The sequence below is a fragment of the Onychostoma macrolepis genome, chromosome 02 (assembly GCF_012432095.1).
Source record: "Onychostoma macrolepis isolate SWU-2019 chromosome 02, ASM1243209v1, whole genome shotgun sequence".
NCBI classification, from domain to species: Eukaryota; Metazoa; Chordata; class Actinopteri; order Cypriniformes; family Cyprinidae; genus Onychostoma; species Onychostoma macrolepis.
The window spans coordinates 24,567,966-24,595,669 of NC_081156.1; the positions used below are offsets into that span (position 1 = coordinate 24,567,966).

Here is a 27,704-nt window from a genome sequence, read left to right on the forward strand (position 1 = left end):
CTAGTCCTCCATGTGTTTGTGTCCTCTGCAGAAAATAAGATATTTTGAAAAATGTTGATGAGCAACAGTTCTGCCTACCACTCACTTGTCTGAACAACAAAAAAACACAGACATTTTGCAAATTATCTTCTTTAATTTTCCAAATAAGAGAGTAAGTCAATATGAGGGTGAGTGAATGCTGACAGACTTTTCATTTCTGCATGAATCATCCTTTTAAAATAAAAAAAAAAGATAAATATTTATGTTTTTCAAATGTAGATGCCATTCAAGCATGCAGTTGAGAGTAGTAATAAGCTGAAGTATCAAAGCAGAAAGCGTTTTCTTTGGATACAAAACCAGACTCCTAATACATGGAGATCACTGCTTGAGCCAATCGGTGGATTGAGGTTTCTTTAAGACTAAGGGAGGCTCATTTAAATTAGTATCACTGCAGGTTTCAACATATGGATGGATTTTCCCCTGCAGCTCATTGCCAGTGAAGCTAAAGATTTCAAGCTTCTTTTCTGCATTATAAAAAGTTACCTTATTATTTTTAAAATCCAACTGGACTCCAATTACAGAAGGTGCATCAGCTTGTACAGGAACATGCCTGTCAGCATTGGCAAAAAGTTTTGAATCTCTATTCTTCTGAATAACCCAATAGCCAGCTGAAGGGCCATATCTCAGAATACCTTTTCTCTGAGCGGACTCCCTGGCTGCACCCACAACATAACAATTTCTTCCAATCACCCCTATTTCCCAGTAATGCTTTCCAGCATCGAATCCGTCTTTTCCCAGAGCTGCAATAGCTGTGTCGTAGCGCTTGGGAGTGTCAGGGACAGGCTGAGGGAATAAAGAGGTACGTGCTTCTTTCTCATCCTGTGACAAGATGAGTCTGCGGTGGGCAGTGTTTGCATCAAACCTCGGCCATTCTGTGGTGGGCACACAGACAGACATTTTTTTTTGTTGTTTGTTTGTTTGATTGAATTTAGCTGTATATTATAACCAGACTGAGATCACAAACTTACCACTCTTAGGAGGTTCTTTTTTTCCACTTATAATTTCTAGATGAAGAGTTACAAAAGAAATAAAACCATACATTGTTAATTGTGAAAATAATGCTAGTAATACTTCTTGCTTAGATAAAAGAAATATCTCACCGTTGAGTTCCTCTACTTCCTTTTTAGTCTCATGCAGGTTTTGTCTAAGTTTCTCGTTCTCATTGATCAAACCTATAAATATTGTGAAAATATTAAAACCTGTCAGATTACCTTTCCCAGGCCAAATTTAATTTGCATTGTTCACTATACTGAAAGATTATTGCACCCCACTCACCGTTTATTTTTTTTTCCTCTTCTTTAAGCTTGTCCTTTGTATCAGCATTTTCCTTTTGCAGTGTAGCAACTTCTTTGTCCTTCTCCTGGAGTTTCTGGTCCTTGTTAGCAAGTTCTTGTTTTTTTGCTTCCAATGTCTTTTCTATATCTGATAAAAGGGATGAAAAAACGTATTATTAGGCTTAGAAAATTTTCAAATGAACAATTTGAGTTTTGAATACAATATAATAGATCAAATTATAAAATATAAAGCTGCAGAGCACATTTACATCTGCTGATTGGGAAAAGTAAAAGCAAGTAAAAAATACTGGACATGTGAACTCTATCATGAAGTGGAGATTGTGTTTTTGCTTCTGTGGTATTTTGACTGTATTGTCATACCAGAGATTTCTTCCTGTAATACATTTTTCTCCCCTGTAATTTTTTGTAGTTCCTTTTCGAGTTTCTTCTGCTTGTGAACTAAAACAAAGGGCAAGAAATAATTAAATTACTGTATGCATATCCTCCTGACTACCAGCTATAGAGTTTTGTCCTCTGTAGAGACGTTACATGTCACAGTTTTAAGTCTGGATGTCCTGTACAGAGCACATTCAGGTCTTTTCAGAGATACCAAATGATTGGATGTTTCACCATGAACACTCCCTCTACTTGGTCTTAAAAAATGGCTGACATTAATTTAGTGATCAAGTAATTATCATTTGAATCTGACTAATTTTCAAATTGTTTGTCATAAATAAACATCTCAAGAATATGTTATGAGGTTTCAAATCAAAATATGACCTTCTGTTATGAAACAGGACATCGATTTCATACATATCCACTGTAGAGGACACCAGGACTTGAAGCATGTTTATTACACATTTTGACAGGCACAACAAATGAATAGAGAAATAAAATTATACATCAATATTCCTATTAAATATTAGATATTATTATGAAAATCTTGCTAATTATTACTCTCATTATTGCACTTATTTGTTCATTCTATGTTGCCCCAAAAACACATTAATATGCAAATTAGGTACAGTTTATAGATAAATTGTATATCATGGAAAAACTTTGCATAAAGAAAAAATGTTTTTTAAAATATCTTTCATAACATAGTTGAGGATCATCTTTATATAAAGTTTGGTATAAAAAATTAAAATTGATTTGTGATTAAACCAAAAAAATCCCACTGTTTTTGCCTTTTCATGTCTATTCATGTCTTTTTATTTATTTTTTTAAAGTCCCAATGTCCTCTACAGAGGCATAACATTTTATTTTTCAAATTTTTTCTTATGCTCTAAACAATTTAATGACATGACAAAATGCTAAATTCACAAAACTGTTTTTTTCCTGATAGTCAGGAGGATATGTGATTATATAATATGTAAAAAAAAAAAAAAAAAAAAAATGCTTGGACTAATTCATTTTTACACAGTATATATTGGATTTTCTATCAGCAATTCTGTCATTCATTATTCAATGATTTTATTCTTACCCAAGTCTTGATTTTCAGCATTTATTTCCTTTAGTTTGGCTTCAGTTTTAACAAGTTGCTGGTCCTTTGTTTTAAGCTCTGTCTGTAGCTCTGGACAAAAAAAAAAAAAAAAAGTTAATACTGAGTAACATTGTGTAACTTGTAGCATCATTACATTTTATCTGTAGCAAATCTGATTGCAATACTCTGAATTTTCCCATTTTTGAACCAAATATTCCTCTGATTTTAAGCAGAGCATGACCTTTTCACTGACCTCTGTTTTTGTTATTTACTTTTTCAAGCTCGCCCTTCGTATTGTCGTATTGCTTTTTCAATGCAGCAATGACTTCATTTTTCTCCGTCAGGGACCAATCCTTTTCAGTAAGCGCTTTTTCCTGTTTTTGCAATTTCTCTTTTAAACCTGATCACAAAAATGCAGAAATTGTCAAATTGATTCTACCGCGGTATAATGGGTCAAATTTGGTGTTAAAGATGTCATCTTGGCACTTTGTTTCTCACAAGCTGATCATTGCTTTTTCATATACTTATCAAGACCAAGCCGTCTAATCACTCCAGCAATCTTAAAGATATTGTATAGTATTGGAAAAGTGAACTTGATAATTATTCAAGCACGTGTCTTTGGTGTTTTGACAGCGTGATCATACCGTCAATTTCTTCTTTTGCATTCTCCAGTGCCTTATTTTTCTCCTCTTTGAGTTTCTTCAAGTCATCATTCAGATTGTTCAGCTGTTTGACTGAAACAAAAGACACAAAACTGAAATTTGAGGTATGACTAACCATGCAAAGGTGACAAAATGGAATCAAACATAAATGTGGGTTGATTCATTTTGCAATGTTGTTGTCTTTATTTATAACTAGATTTTCTTACTCAAAGCAGCGTTTTCAGCATTTGTCTTTTGCAGTTGATCTTCAGTGTTAGCAAGCTGCTTGTCCTTTGATTTAATTTGTTTCTGTAGTGCTGAGAAAAAAAATGGCATGATAATATTTGAAAACAGAAAGCTATGTACATGTTTAAAATGCATCATTATAAAGAAATAAAAGTTAATTGTGATGGTATCACAACAGTATGCATTTTCTCTGTAACTTACATGCAATCTTATCATTTGATTCTTGTTGCAGTTTTTTTAAATTTTGTTTGCTTCCCTCTAGCTCCTTTTCTAATTTTTGTATCCTGTCATCTGTTTGTGCAAAAAGAAGGAGCATGTCTTAGTAACAACATAGTGGGTTAAAATGCAGAGTACATATCTGGTAGGAAATATGCACCGTTATACCCATTCCTTTGGTGAAATTATTATTTTGTGTTTACTCACACTCAAGCTTTTTCCAAACCTGTATGAATTTCTTCCTTCTGCTGAATACAAAAGAAGATATTTTGAAGAATGTGGGTAACTAAACAGTTTTTGGTCCCCATACTATGGAAGTCAATGGGGACCAGCAAATGTTTGGTTACCCACATTCTTCAAAATATCTACTTTTATGTTCAACAAAAGAAAGAAACTCATACAGGTTTCAAACACCTTGAGGGTAAGTAAATAAAGACAAAATTGAAATTTTTGGGTGAACTATCCCTGTAAAGGATGGGTAAAATCACTTTCAAAAAATATTCTTTGCTGCCTTTTCTCATGTACTTACTCAGCTTATCTGACAGTTCACAGCTAGCCCGCAACAGCAAAATCTCTTTTTCTTTGTTCTCTATTTGATTCTTTAGTCCTGACCAACAACAAGAATATCTGTTTAGTACACTGTAAAAAACAATCCATAAAATGTATGGTAAAAAACCGGCAGCTGTGGTTGCCGGAATTCTACCGTAAAAAAATACGGTAACGACATTTTAGGTTTTACAGTTTTAACTTAAATTTACAGTTAAATACCGTAATTCCATTAACTGATATAATGTTAATATACCAACCTATTGAAGTACTGAAATCTGTAATACACTGATAACCACCAAATGCAGGTGGTGATGAGAAAGTCACATGATGAACCAAAGCCCATCACAAACAGCTTTTAAATAATAACATATATAGAAGGTGCACAGTGTCATTCACACAAGCACTAAACACCATCATGGTGAGACTCATTAAACTGAAATATGCAATAAACATTAATTTAACAACATTAGATGTAACATACAACCCTAATAAACATAACTGATCAGAAAAAACAGTTATTTCAAAGAAAAAACATCAAATTCAAACAAAATGCAACGCAGGGAATTCTGGGAACGTCAGTTTATGGTTTTTCCCTGTATATTTTACAGGAACTTACCGTTAACCATTTAACAGGTTTTTACTGTAGCATTTTCACAGTTTTTTACCGTTAAAATCACAGTCATTTTTTACAGTGTAGTCTTCATTTCCACTATTACTCAAACAAATAATCAACAATCTTCTGATAATGATGCATTGAAGATTGACTTACCATTTATTTCCTTTGTATATTTCTCTTGCATTTGTACTTGTGCTTGTTTTAGTTTAGACATTGATTCCTTTATAGACATTATTTTCAAGGCTGTATAAAAGAAAAAGCTGATTTATATTAACACATTTGGAAGACACTTTTAACAATGGTAAGCTATACATTTCATCAGTTTATGTGTTCCCTGGGAATCAAACCCATGATCTTGGCATTGCTAGTCTACTGGTTGAACTCACCCAGTCCAAGCCCGTTCTCTCCAGATTTTTGCAACTCAGCCAGCAAACCATTTAATTGATCTTCCAGTTCTAAATGAAGAGAAGAACATCACCAACTGTAGGATAATGGATTAAATGTTTTTGAAGGAAGAAATGAAAATGATTACGAGAGCACATACATGGATTTGTTTAAACTTACTGCGAATCTTTTCTGAATTGTCTTCAGTTGGATCTTCTTGCAGCTTCCCTATATTAGTTAGTAACTCAAGTGCATCCAGAGCTGTAACAAAGCATTGTGTAAGTGTGCAATAGTCTCTCTTCAGATGAAGAAGTCCCAAAATTGATCAAATGGGGATGGTCTCACTTTTGGCTGATATGGATCCCCCAGCTTGCAATTTCTGCTTTGCCTCCTTCAATTCTCTTTTCTTTTCTTCCAGTTCTAGCCTCAGTTCTAAGAAGCAGATAACCATATACTGAAAAGCACATCAAACTATTGAAAGTTTTACCCCTTCAACATGTGATGTCGAATGAAAGCATGGAATGTACGCTACCATTCAAACGTTTGGGGTCAGTACGTTTTTTTCTTTACTAAATGTTTACATTTATTCAGCAAGGATGCATGAAATTGGTCAAAAGTGACAGTCAAGAGTTTTAGTTTTAGTTATTGTTCATCAAAAGTTTTACGGTTTCCACAAAAATATTAAGCATTGATAAGAATAATAATGGTTTCTTGAGCACCAAATTGGTACATTAAAATGATTTCTGAAGGATCATGTTACACTGACTAATGAAAATTCAGCTTTGCCAGCATAAAAATATATTTAAATAGAAATCAGTTTTAAATTGCAATAATATCTCACAATAATAGTTTTTTTTTACTGTATTTTTCATGAGCATAAGAGACTTCTTTTAAAAACATTAATGTATGTGCACTGGTTGAATCTGCTTTTAATGTGTGTGTCTAAAAGTACTGCAGTTTATGCGATATCAGAATCAATGGACATACACCTTCATTACCTGGGAATCCTTGAGTGGTTTGCTCATCCAGGTACTGAACTTCATCAATTAGATTTTTAATGATATAAGCTGAAAACAACAGCATTGGACAGAGAGAATTATGTGACAGTATAAAAGAGTGTAGTAGATATCGACTTTGGGTTTAACACAAGATGATGCTTTTTCTGTTTTATTATGCATGTATTCATGGCATTATTTATACTATTTTGTGATTAACTTTGATTAACCAGTTTAATTATGAATCTTCACTCACCCTGCTTAAGAATGTCATTGTTCAGCTTAGAAATGGTATCATTATATTCAGCCTCTATTTCTGTAACACAGCCACCAAGTATACTGTTTACACAACTGTCCAAATCCTGTTTACAAAATGTATTTTTACACAGATAGAAAGATAAAGGTACTGGTATATTTTTTCTGGAGTTCAGGGCATTCAGCAGTGTCCACACAATCTTTTCTCAGCTCTAGAGAGAGACAGAATAGGCAAGATGAGGAACTGTTCTTTAGACAATGCCTTAAATGTCCTTACCAAAGACTGCAGTAATATGTTGTTTTACTTTCATTCTCCACACGAATTTTGGCATTTTCCTCTTCCTTCATCATTAGGCTCCTTTCGAGATCTAAAAAGAACAGCAGCAAGTTGTGTTCTTGAATTAATGGAGAGCTCCAGTGTTGATGTGCTTTGCTGTTAAACGAGTGAAAGAGATGAATGAAACTCACCAGCTATTCTAGCATTTACTTGGGATTCTTTTGCTTGCACTTGTTGTTTCAAGGTTCTCACTTCATCTAAGAGATTGTTGATCTTTGTAACTAAGGGGACATCAGATTAAAACGTTATATAGCAATGATCTGACTGGACATTGGCAGACGAATCTTCCAATCCTTCCAATTATTTGTAGCAACCAGACATCACTTTCTGATCTGGTGAATCTCTTCAGTAACTTACTTTGTTGTGATAGTATGGCATTCTTCTCTTTTAGTGATTTATTGGCATCATCCAATGCCTCGTTACTCTGTTTTAGTTTATCTTGAAGCTCTGTGAAAGAGAAAACAATTGAATTCAATTAATTAGTTTTAATCAAAGAAAAAAGAATCATGAAAATCAATTCATGGTTTGCTGCTGAATGAATGTGCTATACCTTTAATCTTCTGCATTGCATTCCTTTCAATCGTATCTTTTTGGATTTGCAATGTCAAAACTTCTTTCTTCAGAGCAGCGATATCTTTCTCTGTAAATCAAGCATTTTAATGACAGCTACGATTGCCGTTTCAGTTATTGTTTGAGCTCTGAAAACGAAAGGTTTCACTCACGTATCTGCCTGACGTCACCGGTCGAAGCAGCCAGCTCTTTGTTTTTTTCATTCAGCAAACGTTTTACATCATCCAGTTCCTTTTGAAGCTCTGTCCGAAGTCAGTGTAAATATAGCATTATTGAGAAACGTTACACCATTATTTATACCTCTTTTAAATGATTGAAAAGTATCAATGCCAACCAGCTTTCTGGATCTCAGCCTGTGCAGTCACACTTTTCAGCATTTCTCTTATCCAGGTTACACCAGACTGGAGAGCAATGATTTTTAGCACTGAGACAAACAAAAATAATAGTAATATTGATTATTCTGCCAAAAATATCTGAACAAATGAGCTTGTGTAATACTCAAAGTAAATTTTTTTAACTATCAGTCACGCTTTATTTTAAGGTCCAATTCTCGCTATTAACAAATCGTACTTTTGCTTAGTAAAGTAGTTGCTAAGTTTAAGTATTGGGTAGGATTAGGGATGCAGAATATGGTCATGCAGAATATGTGCTTTCTAAATACTAACAAACAGAGAATATATTAATGATAGGCATGCTAATAAGCAACTGGTTAATAGTGAGAATTTGTCCCTATACTAAAGTGTTACCAAACTATCTATAGGTATGGGTTCGTGAACATAACTGCAAATAACATGAGCCTTAGTTCCAAACAAGGACCATAACTCTCCACTCACTTGGTTTTGAAGCCATTTTATCATCTAATTTGCTTATCAGGTTCAGGAGATCCTTCTGCAGATCTGAAACCAAAAGAGAATGCGTGTTGAAACCTTGAGGTCACCAACACTTTACACCAACGCCGATAGCTGACCGAGTACAGTACATCACTTCTCAGACATTCCAAGACCCAACAAACACTGATTCGATTAACATGTTGAATCATCGAAAACATGCGCCGCCACCAACCAACACCAACAGAACACACTGATTAGACAAAACCCAACAAACATGTTTGTTGGCGTCTGTCGGTGTGGTCTGAATTGGCCTTTACCATCAATTTTTTCCCATTAGCATAACTACTGCATGTATACTACACTATATACTCACTGCTGATTTTATTTAAGTTGTCTGGATCTTCTCTCTGTGTCTTCCAGATTTCCTCCATAAGCGATATCACTTTAAGAACTGACAAGCAGAGACAAAAACATGCTTACATGGAGTCAAAAGACATAAAGATGGTAGATTTATGGTAGATATTAATGCAAAGAGACACACTTTTTTCAGAGCTAGCGTCACTTTTCTGAAGTTCCTCCTTTTTCAACATCAGTTCTTTGAGTTTTTCATCCTGTATTCGCTTCAAATCTATTATAAATGTACAAAAAGAGTAAATATTACATTTCCACATGAAAACTGGAAAAAACGGTTCTTGAAACGTGGTACAGAACAATATATGTTAAGAATTGGTTTCAATTGTTATCCTATACCTGATTAATGCTGATTGTTTTTCAGACCAAATCATAAAAAGTACAAAAAACAGACATACCATCATTAGACGAGGATGCATTAATTTGCTTCATCATTTGGTCTATTTCGAGGCCTAGCAAAATAATCTGGAGAGCTGTGGAAAGGAAATGTTGCCATGTATGTTAAATTAAATGCAAATAATGCATGTAAAAAAATTTTTTATATTTTGTGTCTCTCAACTCACCTGCCTTTGAGGTTTTATCTAATACATTATTTACTTGAATATCCAGTTCAGCTTCTGCATCTGGAAAAGACAATGCATAAATAATGATGACTGTAACACAATAATAGTAAGATGAACCTCTATTTTTTTTTTTTAGCAGAATCTGCGAATAACATTTAATAATCCCATTTAAATTTCTCATGTTGTGAACAAAGCTTTCATATGGCTGCTTGCTGGGAGTCAAGAAGAGTAAAATATCTCACTCATGTACAGATCCATCAGGTCTTTGCACTGTTCTGTCTGGACAAACAGCTTTTTGCGTAAACCTGGGTGTATAGAAGAAATTACAGATAAATGAACAATAAATGTTCCATTTGGGATAAAGGCCAAGGTGAATATTAACATGGCATATTGTAAATACTATGACAAATTGTGTTATTTTTCTCATTTGTAAGTTGAATTGGGCAAAATCCGCTAAATAAATGAATGCATAGTGACATTTACAAAAAAGTGTTTTTTCATTTGTATGGATTAAGCATCCATGAGCATCCATATTACATTTGCTATAATTTTAGGTAATTACAAGACAATATATCAATCTTACTTTTGTTGTCAACATCCAGATATAATGCCCTGTCCTGTTCCTTTCCAAGCTCTTTCTGGAGATCTAACCCAAAATCACATAAACATCACAATTATTAAAGCGGCTTAGGAAAGCCTGGCTAAAAAAAGGAAAATAAATATACATATAAATAAAAAAAAAGACAATAATAATGATTAGAAACCATTCAGATCTCACCATTTATCTTAAATTCGTGTGCTTTCATTTGTCCCTGTCCCGTAATTAGTGCCTCCATAAATTCAAACTGGAGTTTAAGAATTCTAGAAACTAAAAGTAGCAAAAGTATTATAAATTGTACTGATGATTTTTTCAAAAACAGTGACACTAAACAATAATTCACGAGATATGAGAATCGGGTATGTTTAAATGAAAGTAACTTACTTATCTCATCTTTTTCCTTAAATTGGGCAATTTTGTCCATTATTTGTACTCTTTTCCCATCAAATTCATTTGTCTGTTCTACAAGATACAAATTATTGGCAGGATGAAGTAGTGATTCCCACATCTAAATATAAAATGCTAAATTAGATTCCAATACCATCAACAAGTGTTTGTTTAAGAGCTGATAATTCGGCGTTCAGATCTAATATTTCTTTCTCCAGTGCTGCTATGAGTATATCTGTGAACACAAAACGGAAAAAGAATATGCTGCAGTTATCACGAACCTCTTATTTGTCACATAACATGGATTATAGATGGTATAAATTATTTTTTAAAAATACCAATTTTTTCTCTGTGTTTCTCTGCTCGCTCCTCTTTCAGATCTGATAGAAGGCCATTTTTATACTCCAGTTTGCTTATAATTACTATCAAACATTCAAAAAGAGATTAAACAATCATACATTACTAAAAATAAACTTGCCCAAACCATCTCAAAACTTCCTGGCTTGATTTTGTAAACATCAATAATAAACACTCACCATCTATCTGTGCTTGTGTCTTAAATATACCAGAGATACGCATCTTCAGTTCCAATGCTTTAATTTGCAATATAACAATCTGCAGCACTAAAAACAAAACAAATTGTATTCTATCGTGGAAAACAATCAAACTGCTTTCAAAACTTCATCCACAATCACTACTAAAATATTTGTGATCCACTGCTCTCATTCTCATTAAACTCACCCTGGTCTGCAACGCCACCTATTTCCCCTGGTTGTTTGAGCTTGTCTTCCAGATATTTCTTTAATTCTATAGATTAGATATGAATATATAAGCATGTGCATTTTAGTCAGTTTTGGGTTTAATTACTTATTTTATGTAGGCTTTTTTCACTCGTGATGAGGCTTTAGATGATATAAATCAAAAGTGAGCTGTTTTGGTCATACACACCATTAAGAGGTGTTGAGGTTGCCTTATCGCTTTTCAACATCTCTGTGCTTATCTTTGAAACTAGATGAAGAAAAATGAACAAACATTTACTTCCGTTTCCTTTGGTTAACAATTGAGCAAGGGCTAAAAATGCAGTGTCAGGGTGGTATTGCTCCATGAACAGGGGTGTATCTCTACCTGCCCGCTCGAATATTTCAACACTTCCTGAAAATTCTGTCTTCATCCCTGCTAAGTCTCTCTCGGCTTCCTTTCGACGCTTGTCCAGTCCTGTTGAATTTGAGATAACAACTGTGTGAATATACATGGGATATTGAGATAATATTCCAGTTAATAATAAAAGTAATATTGCTGCAACACACTTTCAATCTTTGTGGCATCTCTCTCAGTGCTTATTATCGCATCCAGCTCTTGTAGGTTGATGAATTTCTGGAGAATGTTTAACACTGAACAGGTGGAACACAAGGGTAAAAAGTGTCAACCATTGTCTTTTTGCTAATAAATAATAATATGTTACAAAAAATATATAATATGTTACAGCTGTGTTCACCAGTATCATTATTTTCCACATACCATCCTTGGCTGGACTGCTACTGACTTGTTTAAAAAGACCATTCAGCTCGCTTTTAAGACCTGCGAACATGTCCACCAATATAAATATTCCAGGATGGAACTGCATGGTTAATATATATATATATATTTTTTTTTTTTTTGAGGTTTGTGTAGAATGAATATGGGTTGACTCACCATCAATATTGTTCTTTGCTACTTTATAAGAATCCCTACATTTAATATTCATCTCATCAAGATCTTTCCGGAGGCCTAAAGTAAAGATGATGATCGTAGTGAGAAAATCGCCTTTAAAGTTGTCCACATTAAGTCCTTAGCAATGCATATTATTAATCAAAAATGAAGTTTTGATATATTTACGGTAGGAAATTTACAAAAAAATCTTCATGGAACATGATCTTTACTTGATATCCTAATGATTTTTGGCATAAAAGAAAAATTGATAATTTTGACCTATACAATGTATTGTTGGCTATTGCTACAAATACAGCATACCCCTGGTACTTATGACTGGTTTTGTGGTCCAGGGTCACATATGATTAAAATGCTTCTGAATAAAATATAGTAAAGAAAAATATAATTCACATACCTGAACAGTCCTTAGTAGATTAACAGAGAGATAAAGGAAATTAATTTAAAAACAACATTAAGTACATTTAAAAGTGCATGCATGCATGAAAAACACAAACAATAAACAACAACAAAGATTAAAAAACATCCACACCTCTATGGCTCTTCTTTCTCTTGTGAAATCCCTATGTGCCTAAAATGTGTGGGAAAAATCACTTTAGACCTTGTTCACACTGAGTTTTTGCACTGTGAAAGACATTACAATTTAAATATAGAAATATTCAGTTTTCTAACAATATAATTATTTCGCTTAATTTATCAAAGCTGCACAATTTTGGTTTAGAAACACAAGTTAAACTTCATGTTCAAAATGTTTTTGCAATAAATAAAAAAATGTATTTAGCAAGCATTTCTATTTCAAATGAATACTGTTCTTTCTATTCATCAAAGAGTCATGAAAAACATATAATGGTTTCCACACACAAAAAGTAGTAAGCAGCACAACTGTTTTCAACAATGATAATAATAAGAAATGTTTTTTGAGCACCAAATCAGTACATTATAATGTACTGATATGTAGTCACATCTGAAAAAATTATGTCGGAAACTTACCACAATGAAATGTACATGAAACCTACCATAATCTGAGCATCTTCTTCATCACTCCTAGCTGAGGCTGCATCCACAGGACCTAAATCACAATCAAAATATCATGTCATACAATCATTCCTTCTCTTGTCAGAAAGCCATCAAAGCAATGCTGCTCTTACCACATTCAGCCTGTGTCAGCAGGTAAATTGACACAAAGAAAGAACAAATCTGGAGATTCTCTATCCACTTCATTACTGTGTGTGAAAGTAATCTCACAGTAACACTGGAGCTCATGAGCTTGTGTGCTTTATATATGAATAGCACACCAGTCCGTTATTGCCCAACTCTCACTTTTACATGGTTATTTTACATCTCATGCCGGAAGAACACAATGATACACTGACTTAGTGTAGTTCTGACTAACTCCTTATGTGATCTAAGACGGGGCTTGACAAGAAGAATGATCCAGTACCAGAGAAAGTCATTACATTTTACATGTGTTGATCATGTACATGCATTTTTATATGCCACGAAGAAAAATTAATGTAGCTGGCTACAACATTGCTATAACTGTTTGTAAATGTAATATATGAAAGCATATGAAAAGTATAAGCCACGAAGTTTGGGCATCAAAAAACATGCTGTCCAAAACAAATTTTCAGCAACTATTTTTATCAGAACAAATTTCAGCTCATTGTGGTAATACTGACAGTGACCCTGATTGCAAAAATAATTCACATTGCAAAAGACGAAAATATGTGTATAAGACACACCCAGCCTTGAGCTTGTTGATAACAGGGTGGTTTTGTAAATGCCAATGACATTGTCACTTTTATTTGTAATGCAAATTCATCAACAGTTAACTAAAAACTTGGAAGAAAAAATGGAAGAAAATGCAATGCCAGCTGATAACACTGAAATCTTACAAATAAAACTTAAAATGTAAATTTCATATTAAATAGTTTCATTATTAAAACGTTTTATATTTTAGAACATTGGAACACTGACAATTTGGAATTATTAGGGTTGCAATAAAAATAAAATGTTGTCGTTCTGATCATGCAAGTAAGCAATGTTTTGAGTATCATTTTGAGTATTGATTTATATTGAGTATCAGCTAGTGATGAAGATGTATTCATTTACATTTAGTCATTTTGCAGACGCTTTTATCCAAAGCGACTTACAATTGGGGAATACATAAAGCGATTCATCTTGAAGAGGCAATCCGACAAACGAAGTGCTTGTAACACCAAGTCTCAGGCATTGTTTAAATAAGTACAAGCTAACAAGGGAAGGAATAAATAAGGAGAAAGAGTTTTTTTTTTGTTTTTTTTTTTATGTGTAGGGTGAAGTCAAGTAGTGTCGAAAGAGATGAGTTTTCAGATGTTGCTTGAAGATTGACAGGGATCCAGCACTCCGGATAGGGGTGGGAAGATCATTCCACCAGCCAGGAACGGTGAACGAGAATGTTCTGGAAAGTGATTTTGAGCCTCTTTGTAATGGTACCACGAGGCGTCGCTCACTAGCAGATCTCTGTCGTGTATTCAAAGGCTTTCTTGGCTTTAAAAGTATACATTTTATGTTTGAGGTTTGGCTATAAAAGCCTACTAATAAACAGCTCATTCTAAGCTCATTAATTGATTGTTTGGCGTGTACTGTAAGAGCAAGATATATGACAGTGATGCCTCTGCCAGTACATTCACTCAAATGATGATGCATGTCACGCTAAACATAGTTTACTGCTTAGTTTTTATTACTGAGATTAAACCTATCTTTTTTTATTTAGGCTTCATCTGTGTGAGAGTGCATTAATTAGCACTAACCACTCTTTAGCAGCTTAATAGCCTACCCAACCATGTGTACTGTACAAAGAAAGAGCAAAGAAAGGGGGTTACTAGGAGACTTAAGTGATGCTACAAACTATTAAAAATAGAAATGCGAGGGCCTTGGTGTCACAGTGCACACAGCAGGAAGGAACACGGAGACGAGGAGTAACTTCAAAATAATAGTCTTTAATGTAGACAAGGCAGGGCAAGACAAGGCAAGGCTGACACACAGGAACACCGGGGAGTAACAAGTAGATCAAACACTAACTGAACAGACAGTACTATAAATACACAGGATAAATCAAAGATAATTACTAAAACACAGCTGGACAAGAATTAACTGATAATCACACTTAACAAGGACAGGAACATGACCAAATAATGATGCGATCCGCTGTAAAACTAGAAGAAGAAGAAGACCAAATAAGGAAACAAGAGGGCACGACAGAGGACTGAAACTTGGGTATTCATGTTTTCGGACATGTTTTTAACTGGTAACATGCAAGCTGACTAGCACAAAGGTTATCTGGACTGATGTATGGAAAGTACACAGTATGCAATATGTCATTGTGGCCAAGGTCCTTTGATGCCCAAATGCTCATAAACCCAAGCTCAGATGGGTAAATTCAGTGAGTGAATAATTCAGTGATTACCACCACTATATGGGCAGTGATGTTGTTGGGCCATGCTGCCATTTTAATGCAATGAAATTACCATTGTCATCAGATATATATTGTGCTCTTGAGGAGATCTTGGTTTTTGCTGTGTTCGCATCCTGGTTATGAATACTTCTCTACTACGCAGTATGAGTAGTATGTCTGAATACATAGTATTAAAAAAAGGAGGAAAAAAGTATCTGAATGTCACTTTTGTCACTAATGTCACATAGCTCCTTTCTACTGGTCTCTCAATAAAAACGGAAAAAGTAGCCTACCTGCAAAGAAAACCAATAAGAAATGGCTGCTTGGAAAAGTAGAATCATATTGTGAGGCTATGGTTATTGGTTGAATAGTCTGTATAAACACTGCAGATCCTCAAACCAATTTAGTCCATTAAACCAGAGGTCTTCAACCCTGTTCCTGGGGACCCACTATCCTGAAGAGTTTAGCTACAACCCTAATCAAACACATCTGAAGCGGCCAATCAAGATCCTCAAGACTTTTGAAAATTGCAGGCAGCTGTGCTGAAGCCAGTTGGAAATAAACTTTCCAGGGGAGTGGGTCCCCAGGAGCAGGGCTGAAGACCTCTGCATTAAACAGTAGGCTAGTTGGCAGAACTGGAAGAGTTAACTTTACCTTGCTGTAATTAAAATGTTTAATCAAGGTACTAGATTTCCTTCTCTGTGTAATTATAAGCTAAAGGTGAACAAATGGAAAAAGGCCGGTAACATTATTGTGTTGGTGATTTCATATGGTTTAATTATGTTTTTATAAGCACGTTACAAAACGCATTGACTTTATATTAGACGTATTACGGGAATAGGAGGATGGCCATAAACAGAACTGTGCTATCTGCAAGAAATACAGATCATTTAACCGAACTTTGCCTGTCGTGTACTGATTTGAATCCAGGCAAGAGTTCCTGAGAGAAAACACCGTTCATCGGAGGTTTAACCGCAGCGTTTATCAGGTAGCCTTTGTGTTGCGTTTACATGTAACCTACACGAAGAAGGTCGCAACACGCAAGTAGATTTTTCATTAAATATAATTTATATGATATCTTCGAACAGTCTCATAAAACATACGCAAGTGTCGAAGTCGAAGACTTCAAACGAGTGAGACAAGATATTCAAGTTTACGTTAATCTGCATGACTCCTTGGTAAACAGCCTAACTGTGATGATGCGTCGCTGTTGCATAACTTTCATTCTGTGCCAATTAACTGTCATTAGTTATGTTTCTACCTATTTTTATGCGGAGTTTGGGATACTGCATAAAAACGCTGGATGGACGCCGATGGGAATATACATTCTAAAAATGCGCATAAAAAGTAGGCTGTTGAGTCGGACCATTTTTATCGCATAAGAAAAGATGCGGGTGAACTACGAATGAAACATTTACAGAGTAGCCTAAATTTCTTTATGCGCTGCGCAACAAAAAACAAAACAAAACAAACTCATGTGCCTTTGCCTTAACCGTTGGCGTGACTGATTAACTGAACTAACCAGCCCAGTCTCATTGCAAACTATCTCAAAACTTTAGTCATTTTGAAGTACCCGAATCTTGATTCGGTATAAGTGTCGCACAGAGCTGTCTCTCACAATTTCGTTACCAAACATCAGGCGGCAGGGGCCCGCCTCCGAGCGCAAGATAACAAGACAGCGTTTGTTATGGTTTCGTCCGCATGCGCGCTCCGAGGCGCAAGTCGTTTATGTAGGACAAAAAGAGCCACACTTACAGCAGCTTTCGTTTTTATTATTGATACTTTGCTGCAGTTTCCCAGAAAGTCTCGACTTTTGTTCTCTAGAACCCTTGAAAGGAAACGGAACTTTCACAACTTTGCATGGAAACATATGTAGGCTATCGTGAAGATAGTAATGGATATGTGACCACAGGTGACGGGCTTTTATTTTTCACCGCTTCTTTGTTATTTCGGGACTCTCGGTGGGTTTCTGATGAATCCTACCCATCACACTCCGCCCCAGAAACACACTTATAGGCTACTTTTTTTTTTTTTTTTTTTTTTGACATATGTTATCAGCAAAATATAATTGGTTGAGCAAATGATAACTAAATATTGGGTAATGAGTTTGGTTAACAACACATTGTAGTCCATTAAGTATTCTTCTGTTCAAATAAAACCAAATAATTCACACAGTAAGATCACAGATCAACAGATGACAATTAGGCCCTGGCCCAAACACATACATTTTATCCATATAATCTTGTTGTGTAATGTGGAAAACATCACAAAATCACATAAGTATGAAATGAACAAAGATCAAAGTCATAAGTCTGATGCAACGTTTGCATTTTTATGGTTTGTTATGAAGAACCAATTACAAAATGATTCAGTGGTTATTTACTGCATTATACGTCATCACATGTCTCTGACTTCCTGGCTTGGCATATTACTAAAACGTTACAATAATATGTATGCATATATTGCTGTTTTTAACCAAAATAGCATATTTCAGCTGTTGTAAGTCTGCAAGACCTTCAGTGAATTGCTGACTCAAGAACTGCTTGGGAAGATTTTTAAACAAATCATTTAAACTGAGTGTAACCAATTCAGTGATCTAATTCTAAAGATCGGACATTGTTATTACTGTCATCAATTTATGTTTGCGTGTGTTTGTCAGATGGCACTGTCAGGATGGATCTGTGTGGTGACTGGTGCTTCCAGAGGAATTGGAAGAGGTATTGCCCTTCAGTTATCTGAGGCTGGCGCTACTGTGTACATCACTGGTCGACAGGAGAAAACTCTGAAGCAGACAGCAGCTGAGGTGTGGAAACTGGCTCCCGATCGTATCAATAATAAACCTTAACTTGGGGTTATATTGATTTCATGCTGCTTTTATTTTCATGATAACAGGTGACAGAGAGAGGTGGCCAGTGTCTCCCAGTGGTCTGTGACTCATCTAAAGAGGATGAAATCAAGGAGCTGTTTGAACGTGTCCAGCGTGAGCAACATGGCAGACTTGATTTATTGGTGAATAATGCCTATGCTGGTGTACAGGTCAGTCACAGCTAACTATGGAACAAATATGCAGTTTTTCTGTACATTTACTATTGTTGTGTTTATGTCTGTTAGGCTATCATGAACAACTTGAACAAAAAGTTCTGGGAGGTGGATCCAGATATTTGGGACACAATCAACAACACTGGACTCAGGTGCAGTACAGTACAGTACAAATCTGGAGGTGACTCCAAATGAGATAAAAAAAAAAATTTATGAAGAAAGATAATAATAATTCTGAATACATTTTACAACTATTTGTCATTTATCAGACTACATTTATTTGATAAAAATACAGAAAAACAGTAATATTGTGAAATCAAATAACTTTCAGATAACTTTTCTATTTTAATATAATTTAAAATACATGAATAAAAGTATTAATTTCTTTAAAAAAAATCATTCTGACCCCAAATATTTAAATCAGTTGCGTATGACAAACTAAACATCAGTACCACATCAATTTTTGACTTACTTGACCCTGTAAAGCTGAGCTGCACAATTAATTAAATCAAATTATTTAATTGAAGAAAAAAGCTGTGATTAAAGGCTGGATAATTGAAAATATTTATAGCAATTAAATTTCTTTGGCCTTTCGGAGCCATTTTAAAGATTATGGTCACTGTTTTCCAGGGTTGGGCGGTAACTAGTTACTAGTAACTTAGTTACTGTAATAATATTACTTTTTGCAATAACTAATAGTGTAACTAATTACTAATAAGATTGTAAGATGATGTAATAATATTACAGATTACATCCCACCCACATCCCTCTGATCAGCATGTGGTACATTACATTACTATAATTAAAAATCTTTTTGGAAAATTAAACAGTTTCTTACAAACTTATGTGATTTGATAAAATACATAATGAAATATAATCGTATATGGGTTACGGAGATATTACAATTAGCTTCAAACTACACATGACAATTAATGAGATTAATACAACACTTCTACTTGAATGTCACTATCAATCACCACTGAGTGTTTGTAATAACTTCTGACTGCGATCCAATGTGGATTTTGGTCAAATGATGAGGCAGAAATATGTTGTTAGTAACATTCTAGAAGAATTTTATGTGGAAGATACACAGTTACAACTTCTGTGGGGCGTGAAGAAAAAGTAATGTAACTAGTAGTGTAACAATATTACTTTTGAAAGGAGTAACTAGTAATGAGTAATATATTACATTCTTTGAGTAACTAGCCCAACACTGCTGTTTTCACAGGGGTCACTATTTCTGCTCAGTGTATGGTGCACGGATGATGGTGGCTCAGGGCAAAGGCTTGATTGTGTTCATATCATCCATGGGTGGTCTGCGCTATCTCTTTAATGTACCCTATGGGGTCGGCAAAGCTGCAGTGAGTCTGTGCACACAGCAATACAGATTCTGAATCTAAAGTCATTTTCAGTGTAACATATTTGAAAGCTGGTTCATTTCAGTTGCACAGAATGCCACTTCCATTTTTTTATTTGTTCGTATACTATTCCTTTATTCATTTTCATTGTTCATTTATGCTTTAAACTTTCTTTTGGTTCTTCAGTGTGACAGAATGGCAGCGGACATGGCAATAGAGCTGAAGAAGAAAGGTGTGGTTTCTGTAAGCCTCTGGCCAGGGGCCGTTCAGACTGAGTTAATTAATCAGTATATATCTTCTGATGAGGCTCCTCCAGGATTTGATCCAAAAGTAAGCCATTTTTACTACATCATTGCTTTGCAAGTTCATGAAGAACAGGTGTGATTATGATACAAATACATTTTCATAAATGTCTTACAATCTATCTTTCTCAGTTCAAGGAAATGTTCAGCAAGGGTGAAACGACGGAGTGTAGTGGACGATGCATAGTTGAGCTGGCCAAAGGTTGGATTTTTTTAAAGACTGAATGAGTACTTAAAGGAATAGTTCACCCAAAAATGAAAATTCTGTTATCATTTACAAGGTGTTCAAAACCTGTAAGAGTTTTTTTCTTCTGTTGAACACAAAAGAAAATATTTTGAAGACTGCTGGAATCAAACAGTTGCTGGTAACCACTGACTTCCATAGTATAGAAAAAAATACTATGGAAGTCAATAGCTACCAGAAACTGTTTGGTTACCAACATTCTTCAAGTTCCTTCTTTTGTGTTTAACAGAAAACGTGATTAAATGATAACACAACTTAAATTTTTTAGTGAACTGTTCATTTAAAGGGAAAAAGGTTTATGAATTATTCTGATTTGTCTGGAGGCCCTTACTGATGTGTTACTTTCTGCTTCTTGGTGACAAATAGATAAAAGTCTGATGTCAATGACTGGGCAAGTGTTGATGACCTGTGAGCTCGCTCGCCGCTATGGATTCAAGGATGTTGATGGTACATTGACAGATGTTTATGTAGGAGTGATGGTGCTTCCTGCTATGATTGACGATACTTGCATGTAGATGTTCCAAAATGAAATTCTACAGAGGGTTTTTATACTTTTCGTTTCAGGTCGCAGTGTTATGGACTACACCTCTCTGAAGTTCCTCATTTCCCAGGTGCCCTATGTGTCCTGGCTGTCCGTATTCACTCCTTCATTCATCAGAGTGCCTCGTTCCATGCTGAGCCTTGGCAAATTCTAACACCTCTTGGTGCAAAGACTGTGGCTATTTTTGGTAATCTTGTCATTTTTTGAAATAAATAAATAAAGTTGTGTATCTAAGATTATTGTAATGCCTATTTTTACAAAGAAACAAAGTGCTGATTAAAATTCCAAAGTCTGGAAGACACTAATTGCACAGTTCATCAGAGGATTATTGTTGTCAGAACTCATAGCAATTTTCAATTGTAATATTTTTCAGTATTAGCATTTTACAATATTTTTGATCAAATTGATGCAAAAGAGACTTCTTTAAAAAACAAGTTAAAATCTTATCGGGCCCCAAATGTTTGAACAATAGTGTAACTGTATATTCATTCAAGTATATACTAAAATAATATCTAAAATCAATATTATGATACTATGAAAAGCATGTCTGTTTAACCATTGCACATGAAACCTACCACAATCAGCATTTTTTTTTTATTACTCCTTGCAGAGGCTGCATCCACAGGACCTAAATCACAATCAAAATATCATGGCCATCAAAGCAATGCTGCTCTTACCACATTCAGCCTGTGTCAGCAGGTAAATTGACACAAAGAAAGAACAAATCTGGAGATTCTCTATCCATTTATTACTGTGTGTGAAAGTAATCTCACAGTAACACTGGAGCTCATGAGCTTGTGTGCTTTATATATGAATAGAACACCAGTCCGTTATTGCCCAACTCTCACTTTTACATGGTTATTTTACATCTCATGCCGGAAGAACACAATGATACACTGACTTAGTGTAGTTCTGACTAACTCCTTATGTGATCTAAGACGGGGCTTGACAAGAAGTACGACCGAGGGCCAGAGAGAGTGTTTTGCGCCAGCTGCCGTAAATGCTTTTTACATATGTTGATCATGTATGTGTTTTTACTTCGTTGTTTTAAATATGCCACCAAGATAGTCATTTAGCTGGCTATAAAATTGTCATTAATTTCTTGCTACTGTTGCTAATGAAAAACGATTAAATAAGAAGACCCCCAGCATATATAAGCCACAATGTCTGGGCGTCAAAAAATCATACTTTTCAGTATATTTATTACTTGTATCAGAAAAAAATGTCATCTCATTTCCGTAATACTGACAGTGATCTTCACTGCAAAAAATAATTCACATTGCACAAGTGGAAAATATGTGTGTAAGGCACACCCAGCCCTGAGCTTGTTGATAACATGGTAGTTTTGAGTGTGGCAAATGTCAATGACATGGTCACTTCTATTTGCAATGTAAATTCCTGAACAGTTAACCAAACATGTTTCAAAACAAATGGAAGAAAACATAGAACTTTCCGATAACACTGAAATCTGAAATATTGTAGCATTTTGAGATCAAATACTACTCAAATTTATAATAAAACATTTAATATTTTGGGACATCAGAGCATTCACAATTTGGTATTTTTGGGGTTGCAAAAAACAAAACCGAAAAAAAAAAAACTGTCATTCTGATCATGCAAGTCACCAATGTTTTGAGTATCAGCTACTGATGAAGATATGTTCAAAGGCTTTCTCGACTGATTAGTTGGTGGTGTATACTGTAACAAGATATATGACAGTGAAGCCTCTGCCAGTCCATTTGCACAAATGATGATGCTTGTCACTGAACAGACCAATTAACATTTCTCTGAATGTGGTTTGCCACTTAGATTTTAATAATGAAATTAAACATTTACCTTTTTATTAAGGCTTTATCTTTGTGAGGGAAACACAGTGCATCGATTAGCTCAATATCTAACCGTGTGAACTGTGCACCTTAAAAACAGCAAGGTGTCACTGGGAGACTATATGTAATGCTACAAACTATTAAAAATCAAAGGACCAATGGCGTTGCATATGGTGGCATGTTGTGGACTTTGGTTTTTAATTCTCTAATAATGGTTTGATGCAAGCAGTGGTGACTCTGCAGAGAGGCATCAAAGTAGATTAAGCACAGAGGTTATCTGGATTGATGAATGGCAAAGTACACAATGTATCTTCGTGGCCAAGGTCCTTTGGTGACCAAGTGGCCCACAATCATAAAGCCAATCTCTGCTAGGTAAATGAGTGATGCTGCTGCAGGGCCATGTTGTCAATTGAATGCAATGAAACGACCATTGTTATTATCAGATATATTGCACTGTTCAGAAGACCTGGGTTTTTCCTGTGTTCACATCCTGGTCCCCCGCTGCATCTTAATATGCCCACATCTCTACTACACAGTATGCCAGGGGTTCTCAACTCTGGCCCTCGAGGTCCACTTTCCTGCAGAATTTAGCTCCAACTCTAACCAAAAATACCTGAACAAGCTAATCAAGGTCTTCAGGATTACTAGAAAGTTACTGTGTCAGTTTGATCGAGGTTTGTATTAAACTCTGCAGGAAAGTTGCAGAGAGCCCCTGCAGTATGCAAAAAGCCGTACACCTGAAGAGTAGTATGTCTGAATACACAGTATTTTAAAAACAGTGGACAAAAAGTACAGTACGAATTTAATGGTTGCAAAGTAGGCCAAAGTTCATAGTCAATAGTAGTAGTGTAGCTGTATGCGATTTCAGACTCTCCTCTCACTTTGCCTTTCAAAAAAAAGTACTTAAAAAGAAAAAGACCAATGAGAAATGCTTACATATAGAGGAAAATTGATTCATATTGTGTGGCTATGGTTATTGCTTGAATAGACTGTAAAAACACCGCAGATATTCACTCATGGGAACAGTTTAGTATAATAAACATCAACATAGTTGGCAGAAACATAACCTTATGTAAACCAAAATATTTTAACAAGGTAATGGATTTCCCGCTCTGTGTGATATGGAATGGACTGCATTAGCATGCTCGCACGTGTTCAATGGGTGGCTGATTTCATGTGGTTTAAAAGCATCGTTTACATTCGCAAAACACACTGGCTTTATATTAGACGTATTACGGGAGTGGGAAGAAGGGCCATGAACATGACTGTCTTATCTGCGCGTTATGCATGTGCCAGTTTATTTCACCACACTTTGCCTGTTGTTGGATATTTCAAGACTAGGCAAGAGTTCCTTACAGACAATTACCATTCAACGGAGGGTTCCGCGGAGTTAACAGGTACGTGTCGCGTTAACATAGTAAATACAACATGTAAATGACGTTCTCAAGTAGGTTTTTCATTATAATATCATACGGCAATAATATTTTCTATCCATCACATTAATCAAATACAAAACAAGTCAAATGTGTAACACGAGAGGCACAAGTTACTCAAGTTTACGTTTCCATCTGCACGCTTAGGTAAATAATTGTGATGATGTTGATGTATTACTCCTAAATGTCGTTGTGAAGAAGGTTGCAATGGATAAATGTGACCACAGGACGACAGGCTTATTTTTTTGCTCATTTTTTGACTCACTGACTAGGGAGTCATTTCCACGATCGGTTCTTTAGGAACAGTTTTAAAAAACCGATTACAAAATAATTCACTGGTTCTTTGCGCTATTACGTAATTACGTCATCCCGTGTCTCCGACTTTTTCCTGTTTTAATAATAGGCTATCATTAAAAATAATTAAATTAAAACAAATAAATAAATAATATATATATATATATATATATATATATAATTTTTTTTTTTTTTTTCAGTGAGTCAGTGAGCTGTTTACTTGAGATCCACTTTGGCCAATTTTTTTAACCAAACCGTTTATACTGATTGTGTGAGCCAGTTAAATGCTCTGAATCTAAAGATCAGACATTGTTATTACTGGCATCAATTTATGTTTGCGTGTGTTTGTCAGATGGCACTGTCAGGATGGATCTGTGTGGTGACTGGTGCTTCCAGAGGAATTGGAAGAGGTATTGCCCTTCAGTTATCTGAGGCTGGCGCTACTGTGTACATCACTGGTCGACAGGAGAAAACTCTGAAGCAGACAGCAGCTGAGGTGTGGAAACTGGCTCCCGATCGTATCAATAATAAACCTTAACTTGGGGAATGTGATATTGATTTCATGCTGCTTTTATTTTCATGATAACAGGTGACAGAGAGAGGTGGCCAGTGTCTCCCAGTGGTCTGTGACTCATCTAAAGAGGATGAAATCAAGGAGCTGTTTGAACGTGTCCAGCGTGAGCAACATGGCAGACTTGATTTATTGGTGAATAATGCCTATGCTGGTGTACAGGTCAGTCACAGCTAACTATGGAACAAATATGCAGTTTTTGTGCATATTTGATTTGAATTATTTTTACCTTCGAAAGTTTTTACTATTTGTTGTTTGTTGTGTTTATGTTTGTGTGTCAGGCTATTTTGGACAACATGAACAAAAAGTTCTGGGAGGTGGATCCGGATATTTGGGACACAATCAACAACACTGGACTCAGGTACAGTACAAACCTGGAAGTGACTCCAAATGACAGAGTTAACTTTTATGCAGAGATGTCTAAATAAATCATTTTTAATAAACGTGAAGACTTCTTGTCACATCCAAGAGACAGGCCATTTGGTGGTTGTTTTTTAATGAAGTCTCTTATGCTCACCAAGGCTGCACTTCTTTGATAAAAATACAGTAAAACTGTAATATTGTAAAATATTATTACAGTTTTAAATAACTTTTTAAAAATATATTATGTATAATGAATAGAAGTATTTCTTTCTTTTCTTTTATTTAAATATTCTGATTTCTTAAATCAAACTTTGAATGGTAGTGAATGACAACTTAAGTACCTAACCACATGAAATTTATTTGGACATATTTGATCCTGTAAAACAACAAATCGAATTAAATTGATATGAGATGACTTAATTATTAGATTATGAAAAAGCTGTGATTAGGCTGGATTATTGAAAATATTCATAGTTATTAATTTTCTTTGGCCTTTCAGAGCCATTTCAGATTTCATGGTCACTGTTTTCACAGGGGTCACTATTTCTGCTCAGTGTATGGTGCACGGATGATGGTGGCTCAGGGCAAAGGCTTGATTGTGTTCATATCATCCATGGGTGGTCTGCGCTATCTCTTTAATGTACCCTATGGGGTCGGCAAAGCTGCAGTGAGTCTGTGCACACAGCAATACAGATTCTGAATCTAAAGTCATTTTTAGTATATCATATAAATTCCACAGTTTGTAGACTGTTCCTTCTTTATTCTCAAAGCATTTATGCTCCAACTTTCTTCCGGTTGTTTTCTTCAGTGTGACAGAATGGCGGCAGATATGGCAGTAGAGCTGGAGAAGAAAGGTGTGGTTTCTGTAAGCCTCTGGCCAGGGGCCGTTCAGACTGAGTTAATTAGTCAGTATATGTCTCCTGGCGAGGATCCTCCGGGATTTGATCCAAAGGTAAGCCTTTTTTATTTGTTCCAGCACTTAATCGCCACTGCTTTGTAAGTTCATGAAAAACAATAAAACATTTCTTCCTAAATATTTACAATCTATCTTTCTCAGTTCAAGGAAATGTTCAATAAGGGTGAGACGACAGAGTTTAGTGGACGATGCATAGTCGAGCTGGCCAAAGGTTGGATTTTTGTTTAAAGTCTGAATCAGTAGTTAAAGTTAACATGGTTATGAATTACCATCAAAGTAATTGGTGAGAAATGAATTGTCTGGAGGCTCTAGTTGACATTATTTTCTGCTTCTTGGTGACAAACAGATAAAAGTCTGTTGTCAATGACTGGGCAAGTGTTGATGACCTGTGACCTCGCTCGCCGCTATGGACTCAAGGATGTTGATGGTACAGTGAGAAATGTTTATGCAGGAATAATAGTTATGTAAATATTACAAAATGAAATCCTACACAGGGTTTTAATGTGCTTCTTGTTGTTTCAGGTCGCAGTGTTATGGACTACACCTCTCTGAAGTTTGTCGTCTCCCAGGTACCCTATGTATCCTGGCTGTCCGTATTCACTCCTTCATTCATCAGAGTGCCTCGTTCCATTCTAAGCCTTGGCAGTGGAAAAATCTAACACGTCTTGATGAAGAGTGCCTATTTTTTGTAATCTTGTCATTTTTTTTTAACAATGTTGTTTCTAAAATTATTGTAATGTGCATCTTTACAAATGAGTAAAGCACTGATTACAATTCCAGTAGCTAAGTCTGGAAGACAATGCACAATTCATGAGCAGAATTAATGAGTTTTCTATAATGAGAAAATGTATAAAAAGTACTGGGTAACACTTTATTTTGATGGTCCCTTTTGAGCATTCTGTTGACAATAAGTAACTTTGCACCTACGTGTCAACTAACTCTCATTAGAGTATTAGTTGACTGTCTGATTAATATCTGCTAACTCTTTATTGTGATGGAACAGATATTCTACTGACTATAAGTAACTTTGCAAGCATGTCAACTTATTCTAACCCTAACCCTACCAGTCTACTTGCACTGTACTAACACTCTAATGAGAGTAAAGTAGATACAGTATGTAAGAGAAATATTACTTGCAGTCAACAGAATATGTTAAAGGGTCCATCAAATACGGGCATATTAATATATTGTTTTTTAACTTGAAAGGGATCAATTAACCCTGTTATGCATGTATACTTACCAAATGAGTTATTGCAATAAATACTGACATTTTACTACAG

General features: G+C 35.3%; 3 protein-coding genes across 4 annotated transcripts; 2 read left to right on the plus strand and 1 right to left on the minus strand.

The window, feature by feature from the left end:
* Window positions 1-113: 113 nt before the first annotated feature.
* On the minus strand, window positions 114-13,355 carry si:ch211-14a17.10 (paramyosin). The gene is made up of 46 exons (XM_058745032.1): window positions 13,250-13,355; window positions 13,118-13,170; window positions 12,634-12,672; window positions 12,499-12,508; window positions 12,087-12,161; window positions 11,913-11,972; window positions 11,702-11,785; window positions 11,520-11,609; window positions 11,343-11,402; window positions 11,136-11,201; window positions 10,931-11,017; window positions 10,733-10,816; window positions 10,549-10,629; window positions 10,392-10,469; window positions 10,188-10,277; window positions 9,993-10,055; window positions 9,652-9,714; window positions 9,410-9,469; window positions 9,245-9,319; window positions 8,977-9,063; window positions 8,809-8,886; window positions 8,439-8,501; window positions 7,940-8,029; window positions 7,758-7,847; window positions 7,586-7,675; window positions 7,393-7,482; window positions 7,167-7,256; window positions 7,004-7,066; window positions 6,851-6,910; window positions 6,700-6,759; window positions 6,447-6,515; window positions 5,794-5,880; window positions 5,629-5,709; window positions 5,451-5,519; window positions 5,218-5,307; window positions 4,429-4,506; window positions 3,885-3,974; window positions 3,665-3,754; window positions 3,441-3,530; window positions 3,050-3,196; window positions 2,797-2,886; window positions 1,695-1,772; window positions 1,315-1,461; window positions 1,140-1,211; window positions 1,008-1,043; window positions 114-911 (listed from the first exon to the last, which is right to left on the minus strand). Exons 1-46 carry the CDS (start codon window positions 13,320-13,322, stop codon window positions 358-360), a joined length of 4,020 nt encoding a protein of 1,339 aa, XP_058601015.1. The 5' UTR covers window positions 13,323-13,355; the 3' UTR covers window positions 114-357.
* A 2,841-nt stretch (window positions 13,356-16,196) lies between these two features.
* On the plus strand, window positions 16,197-22,864 carry LOC131531426 (dehydrogenase/reductase SDR family member 1-like). Of its 2 annotated transcripts, none has more exons than XM_058762179.1 (10): window positions 16,197-16,219; window positions 18,197-18,340; window positions 18,430-18,573; window positions 18,649-18,728; window positions 19,805-19,937; window positions 20,121-20,264; window positions 20,369-20,438; window positions 20,847-20,927; window positions 21,045-21,208; window positions 21,632-22,864. In XM_058762179.1, exons 2-9 carry the CDS (start codon window positions 18,197-18,199, stop codon window positions 21,173-21,175), a joined length of 927 nt encoding a protein of 308 aa, XP_058618162.1. In that variant the 5' UTR covers window positions 16,197-16,219; the 3' UTR covers window positions 21,176-21,208; window positions 21,632-22,864. The 2 variants fall into 2 exon arrangements, with proteins under 2 accessions (XP_058618162.1, XP_058618154.1); XM_058762171.1 differs by lacking the exon at window positions 16,197-16,219 and adding an exon at window positions 16,367-16,525.
* A 144-nt stretch (window positions 22,865-23,008) lies between these two features.
* Window positions 23,009-27,698, plus strand: LOC131531420 (dehydrogenase/reductase SDR family member 1-like). The gene is made up of 9 exons (XM_058762162.1): window positions 23,009-24,244; window positions 24,927-25,070; window positions 25,164-25,307; window positions 25,427-25,506; window positions 26,043-26,175; window positions 26,317-26,460; window positions 26,566-26,635; window positions 26,771-26,851; window positions 26,947-27,698. The coding sequence occupies exons 2-9, from the start codon at window positions 24,927-24,929 to the stop codon at window positions 27,081-27,083; spliced, it is 933 nt and encodes a 310-aa protein (XP_058618145.1). The 5' UTR covers window positions 23,009-24,244; the 3' UTR covers window positions 27,084-27,698.
* The last annotated feature ends 6 nt before the right edge of the window (window positions 27,699-27,704 follow it).